This window comes from Apteryx rowi, unplaced genomic scaffold (genome assembly GCF_003343035.1).
Source record: "Apteryx rowi isolate R43461 unplaced genomic scaffold, aptRow1 scaffold_822, whole genome shotgun sequence".
Lineage (NCBI taxonomy): Eukaryota > Metazoa > Chordata > Aves > Apterygiformes > Apterygidae > Apteryx > Apteryx rowi.
Genome location: NW_020451119.1, coordinates 137123 through 157268, shown reverse-complemented (window position 1 = coordinate 157268; position 20146 = coordinate 137123). Strand labels below are relative to the sequence as shown.

Here is a 20146-nt window from a genome sequence, read left to right as displayed (position 1 = left end):
AACCAAAACATGCGCACCTAGCAGATGGATCTCATCTATGATAAGAATGGAAACTTTCTGAACATAGCTCCTGTTCTGCCAGCTTCTGCTGACGCCATCCCACTTTTCTGGGGTAGTAACAATCAGGTCAGCTTGTGCGATAGCTCTCATATCGGGAGTCACATCTCCTGTCAACTCTACAACCCTGTAATAGAGTAAGATACTTTTGCAGACAAAATAAAACTCGGTTTTATGAAGCTTTAGAACAACTCGGATCAGAAGTATTCAAACATTAACTCTAAACAAGAGAAAAAACAAAATTAAACAAAGTTGGTTTGTTTCTGGTCAAATACTTCTAGCAAGATTTTCAGAATCATTTTAAGCAAATAAACCTGTCTGTTTTCTTAGCAAACACTGTTTAAATACCAAATACTATTCCTTAGCAAAACCATAGAAAAAGATGAGTGCGAATACAAGTCCCAAACTATCCATGGTTCCTTATTCAAAATGAAGATCATATATGAATATTAGTATGATATAATCTGAATCAAACATCCTGCCATAGCCAGCAGGAAGGCTTTCTGAAACAACAAAGTTGCTGCATGCTGTTCCGTACAGATTTCCAGTTTGAATAATGAGGTTAGACTGCAGTGTATCTGCACTTATTGGTGAAGGTCCATTAAGACTAGAGCAGAAATTATCCTGGGGTCATTTTTGGGGAAGGTTAACAGAGTTTTTTTCCAATTGTTTGCCTTATTATGCTTTTGATTTCTACAAAACAGTATTTAAGATGATCCATCATTTTAGACTGAAGGTATAGAATTGTTGACATTTCTATGACACATTCTGTACCTAGTACAACTAATGGAAATTCCACAAAGTAATGCTTATTTTCCATTAATCAACATTTAAATCACAAGCAATAGAGTCAATTTCACAAAGGAAATATTTCCTGAAAATATCTTAAAATTATGAGGCAGTTAATTTATCCTCATAACCCATTAAAAAAACTCCCCCCCCCCAGATATTGCCAATTGATAAGGCAGTGCTATGATAATAGCAGGAATCTCGTGGGTAGTTCTGTGTACACAGAGTACCTCCTTCTATTGAAATGTCGCACTTTTTGAGGTTTAACTTACAAAAAACCTGTACATAAGAAAACAAAAGGCCCTAAATAATGCATCCTATGGGTGTAATTTTTAACTCAAAAAAATATTATTTCAGAAAGCATCAACTGGATTGATACACCTTTTACATCATTAAGTAATGGCTGAACTCCAACACCTGATAAGATCAGCAAGAAATTCATGTGTCCAGGGAAAAAAAATATATCCTTTAATTTATACATGAAGGGTAATATATGAATACTAGTATACAGTTCATGCAGCTTATATGAGGTCCTCTATAACAGAGATTTCTACAGAAAGCTTATTGTGAATTGTAGTTTCAATTTCCAAGGATACTGCAGAGAGAAATCTGATCTTCATATATGTTATGCTGCCAAGTTTTGAGAATGAAAATAGCTGGGTATCAAAGTATATCCCATTTTTATTTTTGCTTTTGCTATCACTATGATGAATACAGAGAGAATTTTTCATTTGTTTAACTATTAGAAATTTGAAGGATATTATACAATCAAATCTACTTTGAAATACTCAGAAGTATTCTGTAGATTTTATTCATACTTGATGGGCTGTTCTTTTGCTTCTCATTTCTCTGATTAGGTAAGAAGAAACATACTTTTTACCAAGTTTTTCTTCAATCCTAACTTTCCAGTCCTCAATTCTCTCACGAACGAGTGCTTTTAAAGGTGCAATGTACACAGCCTGTTAAAAAAAAAAAAAAAAATTGAAATTATTTATTATTTTTTTAAATTACTTTATTGAAATGCACCAACAAGGAAMAGTTTTATTTTATACTTGTAAGATTTAAACAAGCTCATTATCTGTAAAAGATTGAGGTATGAGTACATTAAATAACCTACAACAGGATTCTAATTAAAACAGATTTAACATTTTAAAATATTGCTCTGTTCCCTGAGCCATTAACAGGCAGATGAATTAAGAAACACAAAGAGTAATTTCTTGAAATGGAAGTGCTTATCACACCATTTCAAAGCGAAAATCACTTATATAAATATGGCCTTTTTTTTTTTTTTAACAAAAGGCTATAAAACCTGGAAACTAACATTCTAGAACAGAAATAATCAGAAACTCTAGGAACTAATAGCTTACCTGATTTCTAGTTACATAATTTAATTATTAAAACATTACAAATTAAATTAAAAACTGATTAACTTCAGTAAAAAGTCACACTATTTTCCTCAAAGCAGCCCACTTTGTGGGGGGAAATACCCCCCTGACATGTAGATACAATGTTTATTTCCACATTTATGATTAGATATTCTGAAGCTTGATGTACATTTGAATGTGAAGAAACTGCTACATGAAGAATTCACATACTCTTTTAAAACTACACAGCCAGGTTCTTTACATTATTAAAACTTAAAAGAATACATGCCTTTAACAATTGCCTAATTCTAAGTCTAACAGATGTATCCAAATGTATCCAAGTCTTGTTCACCTCAACCTGGACTAACGTATTAAATGAAGATACTGATATTTCAAAGACGAATAAGGGATTTATGTACATGATTTCTGTTAATTTCAAAGGTTACTCTGGTTAAATCTCACAGTTAGATACAAATATCTTTTCCAAAGATTTTAAAGCCGGCTAGATGACAAGATGGCTAAGTCAAGATACAGACATATATTCACTTTGAATACAAAACGTCAGGTGGTGAACTGTTCAGTTTTTAGACAATTTGTTCTAAGAAATAAAACATAAAGACAGGCTGGAATAGAGAATTGGCTTGTAATAATTAATTGCAACTTGTCTGTTATAAAGGAGAGATTGAGCTAGTTGTCTTTGCATGGGGGCAACTAATAGCTGTGCAACAGGACTACTGCTAGTAGATGAAGATTAAAGGATAACCAAAAAGTTTCTAGAAAACATTAAATGCAGGTAACTACAGAAAAGGAAAACCAGTATGCCTATATAGCATGCTTTTAGATTTAACTCTAGTTCTACACTGATCAATATATAAAGTTGATATAAAACCATAATATACATCATGCAGTACCATTTTGTACACATACAGGTGTAAATTTGAGAAAGTAAAATTCAGTTTGCTATAGCCTTTCCAGGCTTTTGGAGTGCTCAAAAAGATACCTACACTGAATGATTCTAGTAAATCTATTTTACAAACCTTTGATGTGGGATACTTGTTAAAAACTCTAAAGATGGCCAATTCAGCTGCAACAGTCTTTCCAGAACCTGTTGGTGCTCCAAGAAGTACATTACAGTCTGTGTGATAAACTGTATGAAATATCTGGGTTTGGATAGGGTTGAAATGTGTGAATTTGTACAGGACTTCATATTCTTGATGTCCCAAGGCTGTGATAGGCAAAGGCTGAAGATCAAGGAGCTCTAAAAACACAAAATAATCATGAATGCGTGACAGTAGATGGTATCACACAACATACTTTATTATGAAGCTAAAGATATTATCTAATGCTTTAGTGGAAAACATCCTACATTGGAAATTGTTTTACTTAATATCCCATATGTCATGGAGCCCTCATTTCAGCCACTGTTAATTGTGATGAGGAATAATGAAAAGCTAAAGTATTTCTTGAAGTACTACTGTTACTATTCTGATAGCTTTGAAATCAACCATTTGCATAAATTAATCTTTTTCTTAAAGCCGTTTCTTTTTTTAACCAGTTGTAATAAGTCCTAAACTCACTGTATTAGATTATATATGTACAGCTTCTTATGCTAACTAAATGTGGACTCACAGGATAACATAGTCTGCATATTTCAGATACAAGAAAAAATCAGTCTACTTAAGAAGGATCCTTTGGGCTTTCTAGGCCAATGAAATAATACAAATCAGATGGGTACAACTAGATTTGACTTCTAATTCTTTAAAAATGCATTTAAAGATATAATCTCAATGAACAAACAGCCCTTCAATATATGATCCTCGGCATATCTTGAAGGCATCTGCTATCCAAACAATTAGAGATTGTGGAATTTGGAAGATGATATATATAACCAGATTGGATTTGGAATCCTACCAAATTAAAGAGACTGCAGTGATTCTGCTATGCAGATGCTTTCATTGAAGGGTTTTTTTTTTTTTTTTTTTTTTTTTTTTTTTTTTTTGTGGCTGGAGGTCTCATTGTCTTTCAGGGTGCTTCACATTAAGGTATGATATGGGAGTCATAAAATCTACCGAGGCAATGATGCCTAATATTCTTCACATGTTTTTCACTGATACCTTATGGCTGTTTTATCATTCCCACTAAAACTGTGATTCCTTGGGCTCTGTTGAGGAGAAAGAAGTTTTTTTGCCTAGCAGGGTCTCTACGTACTTCATTGCTGAGTGGGAACCAGATGGGAATTGAAATCAATTACCATAAATCCTAGAGGCTCCATAACTGGTGATGTGTAAATATCTTTCTGTTTCTTCTGAATAGTAGTCAGTGATCAGTCAATTAGACAAAAAGGTTACACATGCTTTTCCAGACAGCGTAGGTACAGTATAACAATAGCTAAACACTTCACAAACACATGTGAATTTTTGCATGCCAAAGGACAACACCGTACGAGAACTGCCTATTTCTGAATGCGCTCACTTCACAGACTGCTAGCTGAGCCAAATGTGATTACACAGGAAAGGTTTTACAATGACATCAGGCACAACGAATGTATAAAGCAATTTATGTATCCAGAAAAAAAGAAGCAAAGAACACAAACATATGCTTCTGTGCCAAGTGTTAAAAAAAAAAAGGAGGGGGAGGGGAGACCATGACTTGATCAGCAGTCCTGAGTTGAAATTAGATGTTCAGTACGGTAACAATGCTTCAGTGATTTGCCATGATGAACTCATTTTAGTAAAAAAAAAAAAAAAAGGTAAAATGTTTCATATTTTCAAAATTTTAATTGCTTATGATTTTTCTTTTTGCAGAATACCATTTAGAATATAACGATCCAGCCTACCTTAATTTTGAACCATCATAGAAGAAATGTAATGTTTATAAGTACTTAGAAAATACATATTACAGCATACAGATTTGGCTAGTTTTATAGGACAGTTTCAATTTTGCTATGGTTTATACTGAACCTGAGGTAACCAAAAAGCTGAGACAAAATAAGCTGCTTTTTAATCAAGAGTTTAAGGTTAGTAAACTATTCAGAGAGTTTTAAAGTTAGTGGAGAAATGGTGTCAATAATACAAATATGTGACAAAAAGTGAATTTCCATACACTTTTCTATAATGAAGTAGGGGTTAGAGATTTATTGCATTATCATAAGGAAAATCTGTATGAACAAGAGGAGTTGAAACAAAATGATGAAATTTGAAATTACCTGTGTGAGGTGGATGCCTCTCTGGAAGAATCAAATGCTGAAAATTGATGATACACACAGCCTCTGCTCCTAACCATCTATCGGACACAGCTCGAATGTAATATTGAGAAGGCAGAGGTTCAAAAATTGGGATGGTGAACACCAGTATTTGAGGTTCTTTAGTAATGACCTAGTGTAAACATTGTGTGGAGAATAATTACAGGACAGACAAACCAGTAACTTTAAAAATCATGCAGTTTGCCTCACTTTCACATGCATTACAAACACAAAGCAATGGTGTATGTGTGCAACTTCAGGTGCAGAATGTTCACATGTCTGTATGAAACGTTTCACCATTGGGAATGGACTTTCATTCCATGGACTTCAAAAGGTAAACATGAAGCTCCTCTTCATCTTTTTTTTTAATAGACAAAGATATTACAAACTTTCTTTTTTTCATCTGGAAATAACTGTCCCACCAAAGGAGGAGGAAAAAAAGAGATATCTGAGATTAGAAACATTTTTGCAGAAGCCCAAGCTTATTATGAACACCTGAAACTGAAAGCTGTGCTACTGATTTGAAAATCGTTAGGTCAAAATATTGTTTGACATTACAAATTCCCATCTCATTATTTTTGCCTTACTATGATATTCTGAATAAAATCTGTTACCTGTTTTTTTTGAATGATGAAGTACTCTGAATGATAAATGTGATCATTAGTAGGATCTTCTACCCATATCCACCAGGGCTCTCCAACAGTGCCATGTACCTTTAAGAGAAGAAAAGATAGCTGTGTTGTAGTTGTAATGAGGTTCTCAAGATTTGCCAGGTCTATTGGGAAATATTTCTCTGTGATGTAGTCTTACAAAGGAATATAAAAAAACAGAAATCGGAGATAAGAGCAAGATAACATTTCTAATTAGATCAGTCTACTAAAAGATCATGTTTCAATAAAAGTTTGTTAATGTATATGTAATATAAATGGACATGATATAAATGTAACTGAAGCTAGTGCCTCAGCTGTCTATAAAAAGACTGAATTCCCAGGGTTTCTTCCAGGCTCCTGAAAAACAATTCCCTCTTTTTTCTCCTTGCRCTTCTGTCTCCAGATTCTGTGCAGAGAAGGATTGCCTGCTGCTGTCCACTGCTTATTTTTCAGACAAACACATTTGCATTTTCTTAGGAAAAAATGGATACCAAATTCTGACACTCCTCTCTCCTCTCTCTTTCCCCCTCCTCCAAAAAGATACAGTTAGTGGATTAAGAACATTACAGTGTGATCTATTCACTGGTACAGGTTGAAGTGAGAACATAGAGACGGCTGGCTCTTAATGATTCCTATACCATCAGGCAACATTGTGTTCCAGCTTAGATTTTAGTTTGCTTTCATGTGTACCTGTAATCTTGTTAACGAATTATTTTGCAATGGCAGCCACAAAGCATAGCTACATGAGATGCTCAGTCCAGAAGTATTTTTGTTTCTTTGTCAGAATAAATGACCCCTGGGCCAGCGTACAAGCATTTTACTTGACAGTATCTATGGAAGAAAAAGGGAAAAGTGCATAGCAAAGTAATATGGAAGTCAAACTATTAAATGAGGTTGGATTTCTTAGGTTTTTAAGGATTGTGAGAAGGTACAAAAAAGTATGAAAGTGAAAAAAATGTTGGAATTATTCCTAAACTTTGGTTAACATGAAGGAAACACAAAGTGCACAGTTACTTATAAAAGCAATTTTAACACTGTGGGAATCTAGTATCAATTTACATAATCTACTGTTTTCAGCATAACTCATTATTTTGCACGTGCTGTAAAAACACTCTCTGCACCATCTTTCTGAGACAAAGGAACGTATTGTAGAACTAAGGTGTTTTTGTTTCTTTTTTAACGTGATTGCACAGTAGATAAGTAGATGGACAGAAACAACTTACTGTCATTCACTTTCAATACATTTGTACTTCATTAACAACTTCAGTGGGAACTAAAGACATGACAGGCAGCGAGACTGCAGAAAGACACAGTTCACTGCAGGTGATGTTTTGGAAAATCCTAGTGGGATTATTACTTCATCAGAGCATAGGAGACTTTAAGAGTGAGAAAAAGAATTAAAGCAGGAGAGGAAGTTCAAAATTCAGAAATTTTATTATGAACTGCCACAGCATGTTTGTTTTGGAGAGTTCAGTGACAAAGCTGCATGGGGAAAGAAGGGCAGTGAGGGAACAAGCAACTCGACCTCGCTCGGCAGTAACAATTCTCAAGAACCCTGGGGAGCTCTTAAGAACTGATGCCTACCTGTATTTTGGGTAACCAGTGCCCTAAAACTGCATGTCTGATATATGACTTGATGGAAGGCTAATTAATATTAGTTGCATGGTTCTGCATCTCTAGTGAAATCCTTCACATTGCAATAAGGTTTACTTGCCCTGTCCGCTATGTTAATAGTGCCTTTGTTCTAACAATATAGTAAGAATATATTTCGCTGGGATCTGGCTCACAGACTTTAACTAAACTTAAGGGTTCCTGGCACTGAAAACTACAGCCATTAAAGATCAAAATGATGTCATATCTCACATCTTCCAAAACATATCTTCTTGTCTTTTTCTAGCAAAGACAACTGCAAAATTGTGATGTGATTGTCCTAGCAGTAAGTATCCAGGTAAAGGAAGAGCCTTAAATAATCAAGCTATCAATTCCAGTTTATTATTGTTTCATTCAGTAAAAATGTAGGCAAGCTAGGTGTTTCAGTTAAGTTTAGTATTTTGATTTTTAATATTCTTAATAATATTCTTCTCTCAATGTTCTTAATAATATTCTTCTGTTAATGTCGGTTCTGATTTTACCCATTTTTTGAATGGGAACTTTTGCCAGATAGTTTTTGTGCCGGTTACAGCTATATCTATAAGTTTCTATAGTCTTCTGAGTAGCTTGGGAGAATACTGTGTGATGATGGAGAAGCGTTTTCAGAGTTTCAGTGGYTGAATTTAAAAGACAACTATTCATGTTTAATGACTTTTAAATTTTTAAATCATTTTGCCTATTTACTGCAATAGAAGTTTCATTTACTAAAGAAACAACAAGTTCAACAAAACTGACAAAAATAAAAAAGTCTAACAAAAACATTGGAAAGTTTGCAGGTTCTGATGAGTACTAATATAGAAATTCACACCAGAGGAGCTTCGTATGTTGAATTGACAAAATGCTCATAATGTTTCCAAAGCAGCCATTAAGGAATACTGTGCCAAGGGGTCATGGCAAAGCTTGGGCAAAAATCTGTTTTCTGCCATATGTTTAGATGGTCAGAATTCAAATATGAGAGTAGAATACTGTGCAGAGCCCTTTTCAAATTAGAACAATCTAGAAGAAGCTAGATTTTGTAGAAAAATCTRAGAATGGATTCAGAAATTACTTCGTATTATTACTATTAAGATAGAGTTTAATTAGAAGTACAGGTTTTATTCGTCTTTAATAGAATATAGACTCAGAAATTGTGGAAGCTGCATAGGTAAATGGATAAAAGACTGAATGATAAAGATTTGTTTAAATCCTTAAAATGCCTGTTGGCATTCTTAAATATTGCATATAAATAAGGCAGCAGTTATACTGAATTAGGAATACATTCAAATTTTTTTGTAATATATCTATGTGGCAAACAAAAACTATCTTCCTATATTTTGATCATTAAACTCTCATTCACTATCTTGGTGAAGCTTCCAAAAGAAAAGAAAAAGCCTTTAGGCAAGGAAAATCATCTAAATGTTTATGGAATAAAAACTTAATTCACTTGTGATTAAAGCAAATTTGGGATCTAAGGGATTTTAAACTTAATTTTTAATAAAAGAACAGAAACTTAATAGCCATTTTCAGAATGATAATTTCTCTTATCTCCTAAGAGAAGAAAAAGACAAATATGCTTGTTTGTTGGATACCTTTGCCTTGTTTCTGTAGAAAGTTCAGGAGAAATACCAGCAACAATACGATGCCCCCATGTGGACATTTGTATTTAATTTAGATCTATCTGAAACCTATTTCTAATTAACAGATTCTGAATCCAAAGGTAGGGGGTAGGGGTATACCTAATTGCTTGACTAGTGCAACTCCTTGCGTTTAAATTTGCACCATAAAACACGGATGCATATAATTCCAAACATCTCAGTTTTTCTGTTCAGATAAGAACTAGTACAAAAAGGCACCGACCTTGTGAATATACATTTGTAAAGCCATAAAGAGCAGCAGAACTTGGCATACATGAACTGTGTTTTAAGGCTACATTTTCTGAGTCTGTCATTCATTCACAGTTCAGACAGCCATCTGCGTATCCCTCTTTCTTGCTTCTCCTTTTTGAGCACATAACCCTGAAATCTGTGTGTGACCTACTGCTATTAATTTTCAGTATAATCACTTGTTTCAGCATGTTCTAAGCAGTGCAATCCTGTTACAGTTATTGGGATAAAAAAACAACATTTGGGTGTTTTCTTCCACAAAATTCTTAAAGATCATACCATTCTTATTATCAAATTTGCTTTTTAGCTAAAATAATCTTTTTTGTTTTTAAACTTATCCAAACACCGAAGCTCTCCTGGTGATCACCACCTTTATCGCCGGAGGTAGCTGAACTCTCCCCTTCCTTCCTCCACCTCTTTTCTATTTTTGTTTTTTACCTGATCATTCCACATGAAGTCAGGAGCGATGTTCAGCCGAACGCGGAGCACCGTGCGGGTAATTGGTTGAATCGTTGCTTCCATTGCGATGGAGGGGATTTGATGGACACACTGTTTTACCTTTAACCCAATCTTCACATGATGCAGCATATGACCTGCCAAGAAAACATTAGGTGTAACAAATTTGCATTTACAGGGAAAATAATACAACTCCAACTTTCAAATAGGGTTTCAGAGAGGAGTGTTGTTGCTTGCTTGTGTTGCTGWTAGGTGTGCAAATGTCTGACTCTCTTGACCTGGCATGTCTGAGTATTTTGTAATACTTAACTTGAATTAGCAATTTAGAGCTCAGAAAAATCAGTATTAACCCCCCTGTTGGCCATAACTAAGGGTTAAAATAACTATTAAGAATTCACACTGAAAACATATTATGTCAAGCTAGTTCCCTTGCCTTTACTGACTTTTTGACCAGGCTCTTACCAAGCCATATAGTTCTTTTTTAAAGCATGAATACTGACCTTTTACTTAGTGAAGGGCACACGTTTGAACTTCTGTAATTCCCATGTGCTAATTGAAAGTACACAGAACACTGTGTTTTCATAAAACCGAAGGGAGTAAAGGTAGTTAATGGCTTAAAAATGCACACAACTAGTAAACATCTCACAGCAGCTCTCATCTTTCGGAATACAGCAGAGTGTAACAGAGACAAAGGAAAAACTAAATGTTGCAGTACATTTTATCTTCTATCACAGTCATGATCACTAAGGCAAGAAAGTGATTATATTAATAAAAAATTACTTCTTAGTTGTATTTTACAGCTGAAATATCTATTCCCCTACTCTTCATTTTAAATACAATACAGAGTACTGAGAAGGTAGGCAGCAATTTTTTTTTTCTTGAAAAATGTTGTAATTTCTAGTTTATTTAGGGAAAGAAGGTTGACTCACCACATTTGCACTGAAATTGTTTTTATAATAATCTGGAACATATTTTAAATGTAACTAGAATGGTTTTATGTACTCACTATTAAACTACTTACAAATGGCTGCTGGTGTTTTCTGATGCCATTATGTGTTTCCCATGTACCCTTTCTGATTAAAAAAAAAAGACATATAGAGAGAAATCCTATAATTTGTACTGTGTGTAAAGAGAAAAGGTGATACAAATCTTTTCTTGATATTTTAACATTTAGCACTAAACTTAGAAGCCTAGCAACCTTCGATTAGCAATTCTTTTTACTTTCCCTCTTCAGTTTTTCTTATTTCACAAATTGGCAGATTTTGCCTGACACAGGTGTTTATCTACAATATTAGGTACTGAATAGTGATCTTGCTTAAGAAGGAAATCCCTAATCTAGAAATTTTATCCCATATTTAATCAGTTTAGTTTGAATTTGTAAAATAAGTGCACATTCAGCAAATGAACTATTAAAAATCAAAACAATTACATTGGTACAAGTTCATAATACAGGCAGCATTATAGCACACTTGCACTATTGCTGGCTTTTGCAATTACAGGTAAAATTTCACAAGTCGTGTGAATTATTCAAATATTTGGTTCAGTACATTTATGTAGGGAAGTCGCCTTTTTCATGCCAAAAAAGTACTTTCTCTACCATGATGCGTGAGGTGAACTTCTGTGTTTGTACAACACACCACTGGGGGTTTGTACACATATCTGCTAGCGTGAATGTCTCTCCCAACTTCTGCTCATGTAAAATCACTGTGAAAATCTCTTCTCTTTTTCTTTCTTTTTTTAGTTGTATTAAGAGAAACTACAAATAACATTTGAGAATTATGCAAACCTCCCAAGCAAAAGCTGGCTACCTGAAAGACAGGTATAGTGAACAAAAGCAGCTGAAATTTTGCTTATGCCACAAGACCTTCAACTGGACTCTGAAAATCAGAACAGTTTTCCTCAGATATCAACAGATTTCTTGGCTTTTCAAAAACTTTATGGTTACATTTCAATATGCGAGGACATTATTCTTGTCTAATTCATGGCATATTGGAAACCAGGATCTGTGCAGACAACACCCTGTTCATGCACAGTGATTGCTGGCACCCATCGGACGCTCTTCTCTTTTCCTCGGACATGGAACAAGTTAGACCGCTAGCTCCTGTCTTTTTAATTCCATCTCCAAAGTCACAACGATGTTTAAAAAGGAAGAAGCACTCACACTGAAACTAGCACTAAGGAGGCAGACTGAAACAAGCCAGCAACTGGAAGCTACTCCTTCTCTCACTTCAACATGGCCTTGAATTAAAATACAAATAAAAAAAAAAAGAAAATAGGAGAGCATGCTGCCAGGCAAACATTTTCTTCAAAGCCTTGGTGGTAGAAAAAGAGGATACACAGGAAGAAGTATGTCAAGTAGCAGTACTTCTCAGACATGCACAAATCAACTTACTTGTTGTTTATAAGGCTAATGAATATGAAATATCATTACATATAGTCACTAATGACCTATTTTCACCTAAACCAGGTGAAATCCTAAGCCTCAACTACTTTTAAACTAAACTAATATGAAAAAGCCCCTTCATGTAGCATTTTATATGTATATTGCCACATTTCCATCCTGTAAGTACTACTTCCACTAAGCTGAAGGAAGAGAAAATCTGGTCATGTATCTTAACAAAAATTTCTTGCTTTGCCAAGGGCAGAGACAGGGAGAAAGAAGCATAAAAAAGAAAAGAATAAAAGCACTAATACAACTCATTGACAACTGTTTTAAGTGTTAATATAATGCTACACAAGTACACAACAAAATAAGAACTTGTGAGATACAGCTTATGAATAAAAAAGCACAATAAAGCTAGCATTTAAATAATACTTTATTTTTAATACCTTTAAAATTAATATATATTATAAAAAACAAAGTCAGCTTTTGAAATTTTCTTATACTCCCTTGGTTTAACTTATTAAATAAAAACACAGTTTCAAATTCTGTAAACTTTTAATATTGGTTCAACTTTTTCCAACCTAATTTTAGGCATGTCACAAAGCTCCCAAAATTAGATATGCATTCTCTTGTCAWCTGAGAGAAATATCAAGTCAGAAGCCATAACCTTCTAAAAAGCAGTGATTTTAAAGTGTATTTTCTTTTTAAAATTAGGATTTTTTTGAAAATCGCCTTTTGCTTCTTGACAACCTTGTGTAACAGGTGTGAGGGAAGACCAAGATCTAAAGGATTCCTCCTCCCCCCCCCAAATCAGAAGAAATACACTTAAGATAGGAAGAAGAAAGATACTGCACACAGGGAATTGCTTTTCAACTTCAACCAGCTGGTAAATAGCTTATGCACGACAGTTTATACACACATACTAGAAATTGTCATTATTTCTATCAGTAGGCTTGTGGATTTTCTCATTATCAATGTGTCAAATCCTTTAAAAAATTCCATTAAGGTTTTGCTGCAATGACACCAGTGACAATGAATTCTCCATGTTCAATGAAAATTAATGCAGTGTTTCAGAAGCAGGCCATTTATTGATAGTATACCTGGACATAATAATCTGCTTTCATTCTTTTTCACGTTAATAGTATTTCAGAAAAAAATAATAAATGGCGAGATTTTGCCAACTGGCAAAAGTAAACAGATGCCTTTTATAGTAGTGTATTATATAGTGTGAGCAAAAAAAGAATCATAGGATTTATATCAGCATATTCAGACACATGGTTATTTCATATGYGTTCTGGGTTGGCGGGACATGGGTCAGTCTCACCCTCAAAGCTGTGCAGCCATATTACAAGCTGTGGAGACTGAATATACCTTTATATTAGCCAGGCCATAATACCATAATAATATGTTTACATGGCTTCCAGACCAGAGTGGGTTTATTATTCAGTGGCTCAGATTTAGTTCTAAGCCTGCCCATAGTTTACTACTTGTTTAAGCAGACCAGCATTGCTGATTTCTCACCTATTTCATCCTTTCTCATGTCCTTCATCTTGTCTACAGTGAGATTCTTCTCTTCCAACTTTGTGAGGACCGATGGTGGTAACACTGAGAACTGTCTCAAAGGGCTCACCCAGCCCCACAGCCGCTTGTCAATGACTTTGCTGAGATTCAGTAGTCGATATGTCATTGCAGGCCAACGCTTCCTAAGGGCAATCTCGAAAAGAGCTCGAACAATACGAGCTGCATTCTGAAGAGAGAGAGGAAAAAAAAAAGCAAAAATGTTGCAATTCACTCAAGTATTCTTTGTAAAATGAAAAGGATCCCATAGACTGATCTTTAACAAACCATAACAATAGATTTTTCTTTCCAAACTTATTTCAAACATTCTTGAAAACTTTATTTTTCCGTCACTGTCTAATGACAGAACTACCTCATGACTGCCTAAAGAAATTATGAAAAGAAATATGCAAATAATTAAAGTTGTAGTGGCAGGTCTGCCATAGGATTTTGATCACAGTTATGCTAACACTAGAAGTTCTACATTGATTGAGTCCCAGTGACTTCCGAATCAAATTTACTTACCATACCTAGTATCCTTCTGCTTCTCYCCCCATATAATATACTCCTGCAAACTCAGTTTATACTTGGAAATTCAAGCTTTAATTTTTTACCTCTGTTGTGCTTCCATAATAACATCCCATTTCACAATAAATTTCACAACACTGGTGCAGAAGTTTAACAGTAGTGATTTTTACAATCCTTCAAGCCTACTGTACAACCAAATTCTATAAATCTGCTTTGGAGCTGGAAAATTAATTATTAACATAAGTTGGAAAGATGCCAGTCTTATCCTGAACAACAAAGTTATATTTCTTTCATAAACTTATGAAGCACTGTTAAAAAGTTGTTGTTTTTTTTTCTTTTGGCCTACCAGTACTGTGCCTGGATTAGCAATTCTGTTCTTGATTCATTGAATAGAATACAATCATTCTCTAATGGCTCTGCAATGCCCAAAAGAATAAAAAGTAGAAAATTATTTGGCTATGATAGGAAGCATATGTTGCTAAAGAAGCACATTTCTTCTACTTAGAAAGGATAAATGATTTTTTAATAGTCACTCCCAACTTAAAAGTTTCATAATTTGTAGCTCTTGTTCTACATGCACAATTTATGAAGGTCTGAGAAGATGACCATGTTGCCTCACTAAAAATGCTATAATTGAGACAGACGAATAAAAGCAATTGTCTTGAAAGCAAAGGTTAAAAGAATCATACTGAAGATGACCTTAATGTGCAAATACCACATTTTTTTTATGATGTATGTAATGATTTCAGGCTATCTTATTTAAATCTATACGTGCTATGAAATGTAAACTCTTCTGAAGAAGGAAACATTACCATAAAAATATTGCCCAAGAGTATATATGCTTTTCAATATTTAACTCTCATTTTTAGCAACAACTAAATATTATTTTATTTTATTTTTTTACCAAAATGTTGTGGATTAGACTAAAATGATTCAATGTAACATGTTATTAAAAAAAAAAAAAGCGAGAGAGACATAGGATGGCCTAAAAGGTAAAGCTTTATAACCTACTTTATACATTTACTGTTACACATCTGGGACTGTCAGGACCCACAGTTCTAGGGAAATTTCGAGCAGTACCCTTTTCTTTCTAAGATAGGCTCTAGCTGGGTAAGTAAGCAGTTCTGTGTCACAGACTTTCAATTCTCATATTATTTGGTGTAATAGCTAAACATGCTATAAAACTAGCAACCATTCAGGTGTCAAATTAAGCCAACAAACAAATATATAGGCTAGTATGTAAACCTACACGATAAGTATTAGCAATAAAATTGTAATAGCACATCTTTCTTGTGTAAACCAAGGTTTGTAAATAAAACACATTGTGTTTTTGTAGAACAAAGTATAAAAATCAACAAAACATAAAAATAGATTGCAACAGTTTTACAGATACAGAAAAAAACCCAGTAAGTTAAGAATAATATTTATATACAACTGATACTGAATGTATACAAGAAATACTAAATATTCCAGATAATGGATAATACACACAAAAAAAATCAAATCTGAATTTAACAAAAGATGCACTAGTCTCCTAAGGTAGGCTTTTGCAAATCTTTTCTACTTAAAGGGTAAACAACACAAAAAAAGGCTCTGATTTTCAAATCACTTTGCATAAAAATGTGCAAAAAAGTTTGCAGATCAAGGCCTACATATATAATTCTAAATATTTGGGAGAATGAAAAGAGCAGGAGGCATAGCAACAGATACATAAAAATTATTAACTATTTTTACCTGTGCAACATATGCGGAATCTGAAATAAGGGAGAAACTGTCCATCTCCCCTCTGCTAATATATGTTTGAAGGAGGATATTTATTTTTCCATAATTATTTTCCACACCTCCCGGAGCAGGAAGTTCACAGAAATCATTCAGTAAGGTATCCAGCTCTTCTATTTCTTCTTCTCTTACCTAAAACACAATTATGTATTATGAAGAGGCTGCAGCAACTTGATAAAAACTTTTATACTGAAATCAAATTTCTCTTATATCATAGTTACATTATTTTTAAATAGAGAATCTAGTTTTAAGATGGAAAAAAAAGMAAAACCAAGTCTTCTGCAATGTAGCTAATAGACCATAATTGAAACTATCTTAATAGTGACACAATTACATTTTATTATTCATCACCATCTATTAAGGTTACCATTGACATACAAAAATTTGATATGCCACAAAATTGAATCTTCTGACCCTACCATCCTTCATCCGATGAGATTTCATTTTTTATTTGACCAGAGTAAAACCTCTGTCCATCTGGATTAGGGCAATCTTGAATTAACATTAAATGCATTCATTATAGTTACATAGTTTGCATGTGGCATAACACATTTTTAACTCAAAACTGTGAAGTACTATGATTCACGGTATTAAAGTTTTCACTGTTAATAAGATTAAGTCTTAATATGACYAAAGAAATATTCATATCTATGGCTTGAATAATGCATAACATTTCACATTCTCACTGATGACCCTTGCACGGCAAAAAACAGCATAAATCTACATATTCTTTGATTTACTGATAGTCTGTTAGTGTAAAACTTATTTAAAGAGGGTAAATGTTTGGTCCCTGCAGGGAACCAGCTGAAAGTAATTTCCATTTGGACCTGACTATCTGACATACGAAAGACCCTAAGGCAGTTGGGTTAAAAGCCCCCCTACTCTTCAGCCACTGGTCCTACAGGAAGAAAAAAGATGAAGGACACAACCATCATGGATGAGTCCAGTGTCAAGGGAACATTATTCTCTGCTTACAACTGCATTTTTGATAATTTTTTCCTGCTCTTGCATAGCGTAGTACATGTCAAATCCTGACCTTCATTTCAGCTACTTGCGACTTACCTATCGCAAAATACAGACTTTTGAAAGGCATTACAGAAATGTTTCATATTAAGAAAAGCCACAACTCATATCACACAGAGGGGTAAATCCTGAGTTATTCCTGTGCAAATCAGTTACCAGTTTTAGCACTCAGAGTTGCACAACAAATGAATCATAATAAACTGGAAATGGTGTGGCACTAGTGAAGGCTGCAATCTGGTAAGAAGAGCCAAATAATACAAATCTGAGAAAGCAAACTGGAAAAACTGTATTTTAGTCAAGAAACAACATCATTAACTTTAATACAGATATAGAAGCATATTACATCATATTTTCCTTATGCTCGCCTTTTAAATATATAATTATGCTAAACTTAGATCCAGCAAAATACCACCACCATCATAAAAAAAAAGCTTTTCATTCTGAGAATGTTGTATGTATCACTGTGAAACCTCACTGCTTATTACCTTCTAGAAGAGATTAAAGAAAAACAGAATTTCTCCATCAGAGAAAGAGATGGTAATACTCAGACAATGTGTGCAAATATGTAAATATGCAGATGGCGAAGGATTCACACTGCCAGTTCTCAGAGCCAGGTGAATGAGAGCCAGCTCCGATCTGAAAGTTGTATAATTGTGGCAATGAGCCTGAGCTAATAAATCCTGCTGCGTCTGGCTTGCACCTCTATGTGATGGAAGCGTGGGCAAACAAACTCATGCCAACTTGCAATGCATTGTATTGTGTCCTGCCCAAGGAGGCACGAGGGGTGTTGGAGCTGACCCAAGTGTGACAGTACAGTAATCTTCTGGCCTGCACAACAGAATCTGTTAAAACAAGTTTCTAGAGTTCAATTTCAAAAATATTGCCCCTGTGCCTGAAGTAGATCACAGAGTTAAATCCAGTGAGTCCTGTCTCATTTCTGGTAAAGCAAATTGCTCAGGAAGACATCTAATCCTGATTTAGACTTCAAATAGAAACACCCTCTCATCCCCGGCTGCACCATTCCGACGGACACTTGCATTCACCTGTTAATAATTGAGGAGCTGAAAAGATCTTAAAAGCATTTAAAAGGAATTTTCAAAGATCCATAACTAGTTATTAAATGTGCACTACAGTTTAAGATGAAATACATATAAATTTGAACGAGAGCATACATAGTCCTTGGCAGTTATTCCTACTTAGAAAACATTTTGTAATGATTTTTAATATTTAACAAGACTTGGGTCTATAGAATAGGCACTTACTATTTATGGAGCGAGTACTATAGAAGTCTCTAGTTCTAAAACATACTCCCAGTATGAAATGATGCAACTTTACCTTGATCTGTTCAAATTCTTCAGCTTTTGATACTATAGCAAGAATATCACCTTCTGTTTTATGAGCATCAAACAATTCATTGAAAGTCTATTAAAAATAAAATGAATGATTTAGTATTGAAAATAAAAATGTACAAACAGCACAAAAGTAAGAAACAGTAACCAAGATTTTAGAAAGCATATATGGTTAAAAGATTAATTAAGGTTAAAATGATTAATGCCCTGATTTTTCAGCGCYTATTAAAGAAAAATATTTATTTGCTACAAAAGAAAGATTTCAGGAAGAATGTATACCGAAAATCAAGATTCCAGCACTACACATACATCTCCCTTACACATTTATAACATAATCTGATTACAGTGTCAAAAGTTGTTGAACATTGCACATGGCAACCTGATAGGATTTTCATGCAGAAAAATTTTTGTTATCAGACTCTATACTTGAATATTCTATCACGTACCTGCAGCTGCACATATTGGCGATATCAAAATGTTTCTTAAAATTCATGTAAAAGAAGGCATAGACTACAGATATCTCAAACCTCATTTCATATCAAGTCTAACTTTTCAGTATTGCTTTATAGTTAGTTTTTTTCTCTTTCTCTCCATCTCACCCTCCCCTTTTTCATAAACATGATTTGAAAAGATATTGAATAAATCAGCTACGTATTCTGTAATATCTTACGACTATTTTAGGTATAGGTTCAAAAAGAAGAAAAAAAACCCAAAATAGAACAATATATTTTACCTCTATAGTATTATATTTAATATAGTAGTGGCTGGCAGTTCTGCCTAAATCTGTTGAGGAAAAAAAGCCAGTTCTTTCTTCAAAGCGAATCATGCGGGCTTTGTCCAGTTTTCTGCCGACTTCAGTTACCAATTGTTCTCTGTGCTTTTCTAGTCCTGGATCCATCTAGAGATCAAACGCAAACACATACATTTATTTGAATAAATGAAAAAAGAAAGCATTAAATGGAACATTTTGTTTAGATAATTCTGTCCTCAAAAGTCAGAAAAAAAAATTGCAAAAATAAAGAAGAGTACAATTAAGTGAAAATATTCTTGAAATCTCACTAACAACAGTTACATTGACATATTATCCAAAAACTGTTGGCACATTGCAAAATAATCAGAATAATAGCTTTTACATTGCTTCGAGACTGTATTAATACAATGTAGACTAATAATTTCACTTACAAAACAGCAGGATGATTACAAAATAAACTTACATTAAAGTACTCAAAAGAAATTTTTAATGAAAACATATTCTGAATGAAGTTATCATCACAGTGTAATTTCATAAAAAAGTACAATTTAATGGTATCTCCTATTTATGATAGTGTTTTGGCTGAAGATATACCCTGTTTGGGTAGATAACATGAGAACAGCTTTAGTTGTATCCCAAACTGAATAAGCTTCAAATTGGATGTCTGAAATGTTTATTGAGAAAAAAGCTCTAATGCCCCCAAAAGG

At 34.0% G+C, this 20146-nt stretch overlaps 1 protein-coding gene across 3 annotated transcripts in view; it reads right to left on the bottom strand.

The window, feature by feature from the left end:
• The window catches only part of ASCC3 (activating signal cointegrator 1 complex subunit 3), a 215357-nt gene that overhangs the window by 70173 nt on the left and 125038 nt on the right, over window positions 1-20146 (bottom strand). For all 3 annotated transcript variants that reach the window (XM_026089597.1, XM_026089600.1, XM_026089598.1), the window contains exons 11-20: window positions 19422-19586; window positions 18675-18761; window positions 16272-16448; window positions 13974-14199; window positions 10052-10206; window positions 6066-6164; window positions 5416-5584; window positions 3248-3468; window positions 1720-1805; window positions 18-184 (exon numbers count right to left, since the gene is read on the bottom strand). In XM_026089597.1, the coding sequence (XP_025945382.1) occupies window positions 18-184; window positions 1720-1805; window positions 3248-3468; window positions 5416-5584; window positions 6066-6164; window positions 10052-10206; window positions 13974-14199; window positions 16272-16448; window positions 18675-18761; window positions 19422-19586 (1552 nt within the window). The remainder of the gene's footprint in view (window positions 1-17; window positions 185-1719; window positions 1806-3247; window positions 3469-5415; window positions 5585-6065; window positions 6165-10051; window positions 10207-13973; window positions 14200-16271; window positions 16449-18674; window positions 18762-19421; window positions 19587-20146) is intronic.